The sequence below is a fragment of the Anguilla rostrata genome, chromosome 9 (genome assembly GCF_018555375.3).
Source record: "Anguilla rostrata isolate EN2019 chromosome 9, ASM1855537v3, whole genome shotgun sequence".
NCBI lineage: Eukaryota > Metazoa > Chordata > Actinopteri > Anguilliformes > Anguillidae > Anguilla > Anguilla rostrata.
Window position 1 is genome coordinate 40,871,623 of NC_057941.1, and position 12,440 is coordinate 40,884,062.

General features: G+C 43.5%; 1 protein-coding gene across 2 annotated transcripts in view; it reads left to right on the forward strand.

Annotated features, from left to right (window-relative positions):
* The first annotated feature begins 16 nt into the window (after positions 1 to 16).
* polq (polymerase (DNA directed), theta) overlaps positions 17 to 12,440 on the forward strand; it is a 41,022-nt gene continuing 28,598 nt past the window's right edge. For both annotated transcript variants that reach the window (XM_064352126.1, XM_064352127.1), the window contains exons 1-10: positions 17 to 901; positions 1,337 to 1,439; positions 1,728 to 2,481; positions 2,900 to 3,082; positions 3,806 to 3,936; positions 9,534 to 9,690; positions 10,234 to 10,339; positions 10,783 to 11,038; positions 11,405 to 11,564; positions 12,070 to 12,216. In XM_064352126.1, the coding sequence (XP_064208196.1) occupies positions 831 to 901; positions 1,337 to 1,439; positions 1,728 to 2,481; positions 2,900 to 3,082; positions 3,806 to 3,936; positions 9,534 to 9,690; positions 10,234 to 10,339; positions 10,783 to 11,038; positions 11,405 to 11,564; positions 12,070 to 12,216 (2,068 nt within the window). In that variant the 5' untranslated portion in view covers positions 17 to 830. The remainder of the gene's footprint in view (positions 902 to 1,336; positions 1,440 to 1,727; positions 2,482 to 2,899; positions 3,083 to 3,805; positions 3,937 to 9,533; positions 9,691 to 10,233; positions 10,340 to 10,782; positions 11,039 to 11,404; positions 11,565 to 12,069; positions 12,217 to 12,440) is intronic.

Consider the following 12,440-nt stretch of genomic DNA (forward strand, 5'->3'; position numbering starts at 1 on the left):
CGCCTCCTGGAATATTCCTCTCCCACCGGACAACCCACAGACCGTATCCAGCCAGTAGAGAAAAAGAGATGTGGAACGTTCCTATTACAAACTTGTAGAGAGTCGGAATATATTTGTTGCGTACTGGCGGCTTTTTCAAAGTTTTGTTTTGTTTTGCATCGTTTGTTTGCAAATTAATCGCGTCTGTTTTGTATTTTTTTCTTCACTTGTCTCCCTCAACCCAAAATATTTAATAGAAAATTATCACTTTTTTTGTAAACAACGGATGTCATTTTAATCTTTTCTAGCACTCTCGCATGCTTGCTAGGACAGAGCATGGATAACTATCCTTAGCTATCTAACAGTATCTAGCTACATAGCTAATGTCAGTACATAGCTAGTTTGCAGATAGTGGTAGCTAATAAAGGTTATAACTGTGGCTACTATCTGACTTCCCAGCTGTCTTCATTGGCTAGCGAAAGTTATCTAATGATGCAACATGTGTAATTTGTTGATTCTGAAACATTGCTCGACAAGTTTGTTTCTATCTTCAACAGAAGTTTTACCTGCTAACATTAGCTGGCTAGGCAACTAACGTTAGCGCAGACTAACTGAATATTAATTTATTATGGCTAGCAATCTTGCTATCACGACTTAGTCATGAGTTTTTTTTTAACTGTCACTTTAATTTATAAAATGTTTCTTAGTTTCATACCACTAGCTGCAGAATTATGGAGAGCTATGTCTTCTGTGAGGTTAAGATCTCGTAGCTAGTAACGTTAGCTAGCAAGCTGTAAAACAAGATTTTGCATTTTTGTGGCACAATCAACCTGGTACCTTATTGAAGATCAATGAATACCTCAGGCCCACAATCGAAGAGAAAGTTTTACATGGGACAACACCCGGTCATCAAGAGAAAGAGGTGCGAATCCATATCGTTTATATGTTAAATAAATTGTAAACCCAGTGTAAAATGAGAGACATTGCTGATTTAAGTCAGGTTATAACGTCATATGTATTGTCATAGTTAAAATAATGAACCGCGGAAATGTAACATAGTAGTTAGGGAACTGGACTTGCAACTACGTTGTTTTAGGTTCAAGTCCCAGCTTTTGCACTGCTGTTGTACCCTTTAGCAAGGTACTTCGCTTGAATTCCTTTAGTAAATATCCAGATGTATAAATGGGTGGTATGTAAGTAATGTCAGCTGTGTAAGTTGCTTTGGATAAGAATGTCTGCTAAATGCCTAAAATGTAAATGTATGACTTGGAAATAATTCTCATGTCTAAATAAAATGACTGAAATGTACTCAGCACATATGTATACAGTTAATGCATGCATTTGTGTCATTATACAGCCCTCCTGTTGGTGTTGAACCACTGGCACCAAGATGCTCACGCCGCTTTCAGCAACCAGATCGCAACAGTGCGCACATGAACCATACAAAAATGGCTGACGAGGTGAGTCTGATTTCAGAACAGCACCAAAGAACCGCTCTGCATTCACATCTTGATGTATTCAACAGGAGTACTGCAAGTCTATATGGGTTCACATTTGAGGCAGGTAACTAGGCTGTTCTGCTGCGAGTTTCGAACTGTGGCCCTCGCCAATTTCACTGCACAATAAGTGACAGGATTAGTTTACTAACCCCAAGGAGCTAATCACACTTTTATTGAAGCTACAGAAGGTGATGTCACTTTTGGTAATACCTGAAAGCTGCTACTAATGTCAGTTTGTTTCTTTGAAAGCCAACAGAAAAGCAGGAGTGGACTGGGGAATCAACTCTGGCTCTGGATGAGGGCATTTTACAAGCATTGGATGCCCTCAGTCCTGTGGATGACCTGCTGAAGAAGAGACCGGATGCAGCTGTGTTAACCAAGCCCCAGTCAAACCCCATTAGAGTGTCCACATCTGACAGGGTGGTCCCTGAGAAGGAGCCAGAATTTACCAAAATCAAATCTAAAAGTTCTCAGCAGTCACATGTTATGGGCACTGGGGAAATCAGGCGTTCAAATGTGAGAGCAGTTCCTGTTTTTTCCGAGCCTGAAACTTCAAAGATGTACTCGAGGACGTCAAGAGATTGTAAGGATTTAGCCAAAAAGCTTTTGTTCAGCGAAGATGGCAGAAGCACCCAGAGCTGTTACGAGCGGAGACCAGCGGCTTGTGAAAATGGCCCCCGGAAAGCCAAGCACAAAAGACAGAGGGCCGGCCCAGATTGTACAAATTCATGGGGTGTGGCTTCTCAAAAGCGAGCTGCTGTGATAAACACTGCGTCGGTGGCCCCTTGTTTCAAGGCTGCCAACTCAGGTGGCGGTGGCCCACAGCATGCTGACGCTCCACTGGATGTGTCTGGGGACTACATCCTTTTCAGCCCAACCCACATGGCTGCAGCGTTGGAGAGGAAGAGGCGGCTCCATCAGCAGAGCGTAGCGGGAAACACCTCCTCCTCTGTTTTGACTCCACCTCCTGGGCTTAACCTCAGCACACTGGGGGACACACCTGGTGAGACTGCAAATTTTACTGGTGTCTAAAGAGTTAGAGTATTTCAAATACTTTTTTTTTTTTTTTTTTTTAGGTTGGTTAATAAAGAGACTAGTGAGTTTTTACCACTCTGAAAAAGACATTGAGGCTGTTCTTCTACTCACAAGTCTTTTTGCCGAAGCATTCCCCTGCATGAAACGGTTCATTTCAAAAAGTCATACAGGTAACACTAAAAGTACTGAAGAATGAGTAGGTCGTTAGCCACATTGTGATGCGTCCACCAATGGAGGCCTTATGTTGATATTCATGTTACAGGCCTACGTTTGTATCATGTCTGCATTTAGTAAACCGTACAGACCATCAGGGTTTTTGACAAACTGGTTGTCATGTTTGGATAACTTTTTTTTTTTCCAATAACACTGTTTGTTTTTTGTCTCAGGACACAGCATTCATATGGCTGTTCCTGCCAATCAATCTGACAAGCTGCTGCTGTCCAACTGGGGTCTCCCTAAGGCGGTCCTTGAGAGGTATCAGAGTCTGGGGGTGGTCCAGATGTTCGAGTGGCAGGCAGAGTGCCTCACCCTGGGAAAAGTGTTGGAGGGCAAGAACTTGGTCTATTCAGGTAAGTCATTCTGAGGAAGCATTTCCAATTGTATTCTGCCCACAATCTCATCAGTCTCCCCCTCCACAGATCAGTGGGGCCCCCACAGCCTGGTTGCACGATCTGAACGTGAAAGTCTCTGTCAATGTCTGTGGGAGCTGATTGGCGGACTTTAAAGTGACAAGAAATTGTGACTGACATCTTGATTTGGAGGAGAACGTATATTTATCTGTGCTCTTCCGGACTGATTTAATACGTTGCCTCAGTGAACTCAAACACACTGGAAATTGGGAGAAAGTAAAATAAAAATTTAAAAAATATATTGCACAGGTGAATTCATTCCTGAAATGGAAATTTTGCTCAGTCCACCCATAATGTAGAATCCTTTTGGGAGAGGCCTGCAAATCTGGTAGAACCTCATGAGCTCCAAATTTATGCACATCTCTAAACACTCTGACTGCTTGTATCAGTCTGCCTTTCAAACTGCTTGCCTTCTTTTATGGGTACTGATCTCTCTGAACAATATTTCCAACACTGCAGAACTCAGTCAAGTCCTTTGTGAGATTTAGCTGGCAGGCAGTCCTGGTGGTATATGGTTGAACTGGGTTTGTCAGTGTAAACAAAGCTACCTCTTTGTAATAAACTGTAATGCATATTAATTTTAGCCTTCCAAGAAGTCTGTTTATGGACTGAAGGCAGTTGGAATTGGCAATAAGAGCCTTTCCTCTCCATCCTTTGTTTCAGCTCCTACCAGCGCCGGTAAAACATTAGTCTCTGAGTTATTGATTCTGAAGAGAGTCCTGGAAACCAGACGAAAGGCCATGTTCATTCTCCCGTTTGTGTCTGTGGCAAAAGAGAAGATGTTTTACCTCCAGGTATGCCAAATCTTGTTGACTATATTCAGACCATGAGCTGCTGTGAAATGTCATCACATATTGAAATTACCTCTTTGGTCCCTACTTTATATCCTGTATTATTACAATACACATTTTTTTTAAATCATGCACATTGATATTGTGGCTAATCTTCCATAACACTAGAGTATTCCATAACACTAGAGTGCTTTTTGTAGGATTCTAATTGAAACCTACCGGTTTTTTAATTTTATTTTATCCTTGATAAATTAATTAATATAAGTGTTTGGTTTAAAAAAAAATAAAGAAAAAAGAAATGTACATTCCATTCAGATGTGATATTGGTAATTGGAAACACCTTGAGAGATGTGCAAATGAGAAGAAAATGACCATTTACTCATGCTGGGAAGTCAGTGTTACAGACCCACTCCAGTAGAAGCTCAGCATTGTTGCCTTTTTCTTTAAAAAAAGAATGGAAATGGAAGGTGTGGTCATGCAGTGGCTGCTCCTTTGTGAATATTGAAAGCAACACCTTCGTATGCTAGTAGGCATCACGAGTAAGAGTTAAGAACCTTTGGTTTCATGTTCTCTGAGTCTAAGAGGCAGCTGATTGGTTCTATATGGGAATAAGCTTTAAGCCCATGACAGACTGAATAATATTTGAAGAACAATGCCAGCTGCTACCCAATGGTAGCATCCTGTGCCCTAGAAAAGAGCCTTGTGCCCATTAATTCAGCCTTGGAATAATGTGAAATCTCAAGTGTATTTCACAGTTCAGGGAAGCCAATCAGTTCACTCTTACTTTTATTAAACAAGGTTACCTACATAACCAGACATTCTGTTTCACGTAGAGCTTATCTGTTTGGCTGTGTGGCAACAGTTTAGTACAACACCCTTCGAGTGAAGGGGGAGTTCATGTTACTATGATGGGTACGGTGCCAGACCAAATTCCCTGTAATAACCCCTAAGCAGTCTAAGCCACTGGACAGCTCAAAGCTACGGCGAGGAGCAAACCTAATGGTGAACAAGGGTCAGGTCAACTTATGCTGTCCAAGAAGACAGTAGTGAGATGGGTAGAGAGGTCATCAGATGGCTGCACTCACTACAACATTAAGTAGCCTTGTTGCCATGGCGAGCAAGTCTCACTTTGCCAGCACATTAACTTGGGAGACATATAGACCACCATTTTGCTAGCAAATGTGGTAGTAAGGGAAGTAAATTGAATAGCATAGATCTTCCACACAGCCATTATGATCAGTGCGCAGAGTGCGGGGCCTGAGGCGGTGGGAACTGACCACATGACTGTGGAGATATTCCACAGAATTATGCCCATTGTGGAACCACAGACAGTAGTGCTAATGGGGCTGCCCCAATACCCATACACTAAAGGCTCGGCGCACACGTGGTTCCATTCGTACAACAATTGAGGGTCCGCGTTGGTCTGGCATTCTACGCATGCGCATTTCCCGATCCACACTCCATTCCAGTTGGTGGCGGTAATGCACCATAACATTGTTTGCCAACTGCCATAAAAATCAAGAAGAAGAACATATTTCCACTTTTGACGGCAGGCATTTTCATCTCTCCCAAGCATTTGCGTGATTTCTCGCTCAATGCCATTTGGCTGTATTTGTATTCTTTCAAAGACAAATTATATAAATGTGGGTAACGGCGGATCTCCTCGCACAACCTCTCTTCATAACAAGCATCCATTTGGTTATCTGGAGCATGCGCAGTCGGCGCACTTGCTATGCGTACAGTCCGTGCAGTCACAAATTTTGGGCTGCGCGCGGACGTCCGCATAGGGGTCCGCACGGACCCTCGCAGACATGGGCGGATGACGACATTTACGTCATGCGAACCCTCGCGGACACGCAGACGCGGAAAGTATGAAGTAGGCTTAAGTACTGAGTGTAATGGAAAGCTTGTATGTCAAGTACCTGCCACCAGAATGGTGACTTAATTACCATAAGTGTAATTACCAGTCGTTACACAGCCTTGCTGTTATCCCAATTAACCCCTATGTTCTATTAAATTATTAACACCTGTGAAACTGTCAGCCTGGGTCAAATATACCTAGAGAGATAAAAAGATAATACTCACACTCCAAATTGGGGAAAAAATAAAATGCAATACTTTAATCCTGTTGAACACTTACTCTGTTAAAGTATTGCATTTTTTTTCCTCTCAGCTTTCACATTTTTTCCTTCTTTGGAGTGCAAGTATTCTCTTTGCTGTTATGGACATTTACCTTATACCTACACACCTGTCAGCCTAAGTGTTACTATAGTGCAGATATCACTTTTATGTTGTATCAAATATACCTGGGGCATTTTGGGGATTTTAAAGGGGCGGTTCACCCAAAAATTTAATCACAGTATGTTTCCAATGTCTTTCTCCAAATATAATCCTGCGGTTGCTCACAAACATCTACAGAGTTTAATTAATAATAATTATTGGATGTACAGGTACTACTCTGTGTAAGTGGAAACATACCTTGATTTCATTTTTGTGTGAACTGCCTCTTTAAAGCAATACGGACTCTGAAAAGTGCAATTTCTCTTTTACGTGAAGTTTGTCTCGGGTCAGTTTGAGCCAAACTGCACCCAAGGGTCAATAGACATACTGGCCGGATTAACTGAAAGTACACAGAGGTTGTATCAATGCCTGCAGCAATGCCATCTGAAGTGACAGAATTTCCAATTTGACCAAATGCATAGTCTCAAAAGGAGACTTGCATTGTGGCTGCAGAACTTGGGTTAGGCACCAGTGGGCAAACAAGAAACATCTGCCCAAAGCATGGTTGGCCACTGATGTAACTGCAAGGCTAGGGTGGCAAGTCAAAATAGGCACAGTCTACTCCTTAAGTTTAGATGATGAGAGACCTTTGTCAAACAAGCTTTGCAGAAACGATTATATGGCCTTATGTAGACCAGCCAAACACGGAGCAGTCTGTTAAAACCATTAAAACTCCAGCAGCAAATGGGAATATACCTCTGCAGAGAGAGCCCAGTAGAGGGACCATCACCAGCCTCCAGAGATCCTGCATTTTGCACCAGGCCTGATGAGTGACTGTTGATCAGGTTTCAGCCATAGCAGCCCAAGGGGAACTACACTGATGAGAAGTAGCATTGCATCACTCGTACAACTCTCCCTACGTGTCTTTTTCAAAAGCGTAGTGATAACGAAGTAGTCGTCTGTCTGACATCCAACTGGGGTGTCATCATGGTAAGGGAGTTACGACTAAGACCCAAATACTTGGATGTGTGCTGCCTCGGCATGAGGACTTTTCCCAATACATAACCAATCGCAGGATTGTTTTTATGCAATAAGGGTTGAAGTGTGAAGTGCTGCTCTCTCCCAGGAGGGGGCGAGAATGAGCCAATCTTCAATATTAATATACAAATTCCAAAGGGAAAGGGATTCGATAGCTGCTTTAACACACTTCACAAATGTGCAAAGAGCTAGGGAGACCGAATGGGAGCCTGTTGCACACGTGTGGTTTTCCTTGGCATCTTTCAGGTTGATTGTCGTGAACCAGTCACCGGAACCTACTGAGAGCAGTAATCGCCTCACTGAACTCTTGAAAGGGCTGTTTCTTTGCATTTTCAAAGCTCTCTGATGCAGAATCAGTCTCATTCCACAGCCCTTTTTGGGGCCAGTGAAGTAAGAGAGTGAAAGTCTTGCCGCGAGTTGTCTATCCTGTATAATGCATCCAAGCAGGGGGTCCGTCTGCATGTGCTAAACCATGTCTGATAGGTCGATGCCAGACTGGAGGGAAAGAGAGGACTGGCTGAGTGTTTTTTTTAATTACAATTTTTTTAAACCAGGGTCAGGTGTCTGGTCTCTCTTCCAACAACACTCCTTTCTCCACTGATGCCCAGTCGTTTATGATTTTGAGAGACAGTGAGGGATGTGTGCCTGTGACATTTCTAAACCACATGCCTTTCATTTCATAAGGGGGAAACAGCAGATACATTTTGATGCGAGAAGCTAGGGGGATATTCACTCTACTGCTGGAAAGCTATCTACCCATAGCTTGTTTCCCAGTTTCCAAGGCTCTGTGGTTAGCTCTCAGCAGGGCGGATACACAGAGTCCAGGTTTTGGCCGGCTGTCGCTTGGGTGCTGGGTGCTGCGCTGACTGCACTGCAGGCTCCCTTTGTTGGCTTCTGTAACCGGGAGCCTCGTAAACCCTCTTGTTTATCTAGCAGCTCTGCTTGATAAATGGTGAGGGTGGCAAGACAATTAAACCTCACAGTGCTCCCTGTGCAGCGCAAATGTGAGACCAGTCAGGCAGGGCAGTGGCAGAGCGAGGGACTTTTCCAGTCTGGAGTTCCGTCGCTAATTTCAACCCTTTTTGCTGTCCGCCTCTGTGGAAAGCTTTGGGTGACAATAGAAAAACCAAACCCTCTCTGAGTAGCTGAGTAGCAGAGCAGGGCATGCTTTGAGGGGGGTCTCTTGTAGCTGGCTGATGGAGGGTGGATGGGGGGAGGGTCAGTAATGGCATTCTAGCTTTAGCTGGCAGCGTAGCCGCTAGGACCGGAAAATTTGCCAACAGGGAGAAAGCACCGGACACACTCCTGCGCCATGGTTACTTTTCAAATCCTGAGCTGCTCGAATGTACTGCCACCCGATACAAATTGGGTCTTGTTGTTAATGGCTTCCTGCTTGTCACTGGATAAGTCAGAGCTGTGCTAAGGAGAGGGAAGATGGCAGGTGCCCACTGCTGTGCCCTGAAATCTCTTCCTGCCTCTTGCCCCCCAGGTCAGCATTCCATAAACGCAAAATTTCAAAGGTTGTTGTTGTTTCAAACGAGATGTCTTGCTAGCTTGCTCTTAAAACAGAGCAACTTAAAACACAAAAATTGCTCCTATGGCTTTTTAAAAGTATTATTAGTCTGTATGGAAAAACATTAGTTTTGATTAGATTTCCAGAAAATTATTTGTAGCTTTATTTCATCCTGCTACTCCTGCCATTTTATCTTGTTTCTGTTACAAGTGTCATGATAAAATTATGGATGGAATACATTTATTGTGTTATTATTAGTTTGCATATTATGGCCGATCCATGATTGCAGTTTAAATTATGCAGCTACTGGTGATTCTCTGGCGACATAGTTTCTGTGTCTGTCTTAAGCTAGGGTAATATCCTTATGCTGAAAATTTTTAGCTTGAATCTGTTGCCATTGGCAAAAAGGAGGCTAACATTGACTTGCAGTTTTTTTCTGTCTGCCTTAAAAGAGATAATCGGTGAAGCTCTTCATGGAATAGAACCAGCACACAACTAAGATGGGCTGTTGCGTTGTATGTAAATGTGGCGATTCTGACCTTAATGGCAATTGGCCGGTGAGAAGGACCCTCATGTCATCTGGCTTCTTGTTTCAGCTGCCTAATTTCTGTTTGATGTTCTCAGTAGTCAAAAATGTACGTATTAAAATTATTTTAAATGTAGATTGTAAGCTATGTGGTTTTCATATTACCTAAATTAAAGCCAACGAAACAAAGCCAACTTTCACTTTAAGGAGAAACCGCAAAGCTGGAAGAACAAACAAGCCGGTTGGTTTTGTCCAGTTAACTGTGCAATCCAACCCTGTGTTCTTGTGTGTGCGATTGGTCAGAATGTGTTCCAGGAGGCCGGGATACGGGTAGAGGGGTACATGGGCAGCACCTCTGCAGCCGGAGGGTTCACATCGCTGGACGTGGCCGTGTGCACCATTGAGAAAGCCAACGGGCTCATCAACAGGCTGATAGAAGAGAACAGGATGGACCTGCTAGGTACACATCTTACCACTAGCGAGTGTTGTACTGCTTGTGTTCCCAAAGGCAGTTGCATTCTATTGTATTCAGAGCCAGTTTAAAAGCACTTCTTATCAATATTATATAAAAATGTGATTATATGTTATTATAATATTTTGCAGTGCTACAGTCAGTTTGCTAACTAGTAACCTAACCTTACAGCACTATGCATTTGACTAGTTTCTAACTCTGATGTGGTTTAATTGTTCAGGGATGGATGTCCTTTGGTAATAAACCAAAGGTGTGTTACTACTTTTGGCAAATCATCCTCTTGTGTAGACGGGACAAGAGTAAATGTAAGCAATGAGATTTATGACAGGGAGTGGGCACAGAGCCTTGTGAATGGGTGCAAGAAAGTGACAGATTGACAAAACTAGCCCACTCTCAGAAATCTAACTGTGCACCAATCAGATTGCTGTGAGCCTAGGCCAGAAAAGTTAATACAGTTATCCAGGCGCTCTATCAATGATCGAGAATCTGGACTCCAGACTACATATTTGGTGACTGAGTGTTTGATTTGAGGAATCGTTGTGGTGGACGAGCTACACATGCTGGGAGACTCGGGTCGAGGATATCTGCTGGAGCTCCTCCTGACCAAGATCCGCTATGTCACCCAGAGAGCCGCCAGGTGTGTTGTAGCCTCATTCAGCACTCAATCGGTTAGCAGCCATTCAGCAATGTGATTGAGATTGGCATCTGTGGTGAAGGCAATGCCAGATTGTATAGACACACCTGATATTCAGTTCTGTTTTTGGTTTCCCTACCGTTGAAGCATTCCAATTTGAAGCATGTTCTGAAATTTCATTAAGATCTGGGAGTGACTAAGGGTGAGAAAGTTGCAGTGAATAATCTGTACGGTCATGTCACACTGTAAACTGCTGTTACCAACCTGAACCGGCCTGTATGAAACGGAGAGGGCAGAAGGAATGCATGAGCTGGCTATCTGGTACATCTATAGAATCTTCTGAAACATCATGTAATTAAGAAGCAGAGAAAATGGAAGGAATGCAGGAGCTGGCTGTCCGGAGAGTATAAAGAGTCTGTGGTGATGCTCAACTCCCTCCTGTGCAGGACTTCCTCAGAGGGCAAGGCCAGCCTCAGTGAGGGCGGGGTCATGGGTGAAGCCAACTTCAGCGATGGAGTTCAGATCGTGGGTATGAGCGCCACTCTGCCCAACCTGAGCTTGCTGGCGTCCTGGCTGAATGCGGAGCTGTACCACACAGACTACCGGCCTGTTCCCCTAGAGGAGCGGCTGAAGATCGGCACCAGCATATACGACGGCTCCATGGACCTGGTCAGAGTGTTCAAACCTGCCCTGCAGGTCAAGGTGGGAAAGAACCACGTGTGCAAGTAATATTTAAAATAGAGGCTTCCATTAATATTTTCAGCAATCTATGGACATTGTACTGCTGTCTAAATGGCAAATGTATTTAAAAGAACTATTTAACCCAAGTCTTACTGACATGGTTGGGATTTAATCCCGACTCATTGAGTGTAATGCTAAGACCTTTGTGCCTCTACTGAAGACACAGTTTTTTGACATTTTCTGCATGGACTTTTTTCACAACTGTTTAGCTGGTGTATGCTTTTTAAAAATCCTGATTGATTTTAAAATTTCTTTATGTTTTTTCCTGTCTTTTTGTGTCTTTTTAGAAAATATGTCTTCTCATGTGTGTAATGTGTCTTTTCTCAGGGTGATGATGATCACATCGTCGGTCTCTGTTTTGAGACCATCCAAGGCGGGCACTCCGTACTGCTCTTCTGTCCCTCTAAGAACTGGTGTGAGAAGCTGGCTGACAGCATCGCCCGGGAGTTTTACAACCTCCAGCACAGAGCTCTGCTAGCTGCCCGAGGTATTGCAGCAAGGCCTATAAATTACACTGTGTGTGTTTTTTTTTCTTTCTTTCTTTTTTTTAACATTTGTAATTTCATTCTCTTTGTATGCATGTGTATTTTGTGTGTGTGCCAGTTTGTGTTGAACGGAATTTTAAACAACGAAATGTTTTTTTTTTTCCCATTACAGAAGTAGTCTGGTAGCCCGTGTAGCCCTGACTGCTATAATAGTGATTTAGTAGGTTTCTCATGTCCACATTCCAAATTTATGCTTTATGAGCAAAACTGTTCGTAGATCGGGGTCCATATACATAAAGCATCTGTACAGTAGGAATTATGATCTGGGTTGAGGTTTTTGGCCATACCCTGGTGTTTTCTATTCTGAGCTAAAATACAAAACTGAACCTGCTGCAGTTCTGAGTCCCCATAATGACCCTTTATGAAGACAAGTCATGGGTGACTGTGGGTTCCTGGTGTGAGTGGGTGGCTCATCTTTGCAGTGACATTTGGTTTGTGCACCTACAGAAGGACAGAAGGCTGCAGAGCCCCCTCCGCTGGTCCTGGATCGGGAGGGGCTGCAGGACGTGGTGTCGCAGCTGAAGCATTCCCCCGCAGGACTGGACCAGACGCTGCAGCGCACAGTCCCCTGGGGCGTGGCCTTCCACCACGCAGGTAATCCCACACGCTGGGATGGAAACTACCGGATACCATATGTGTTGGTGGCCTATAGCAACTATGTACACTTCCTTTGCTAAAGCAGCTTATACATATTCATACAGCTTAGAAATGTGTTCTAAGTGTTACTTTGAAAGCGTTAATGTAAACCATCTGGGTAAATGGGTAATAACGCCACTACCCCCAACTAGATGGCTAGCAAGTTGTGTGTGTACTGTAAG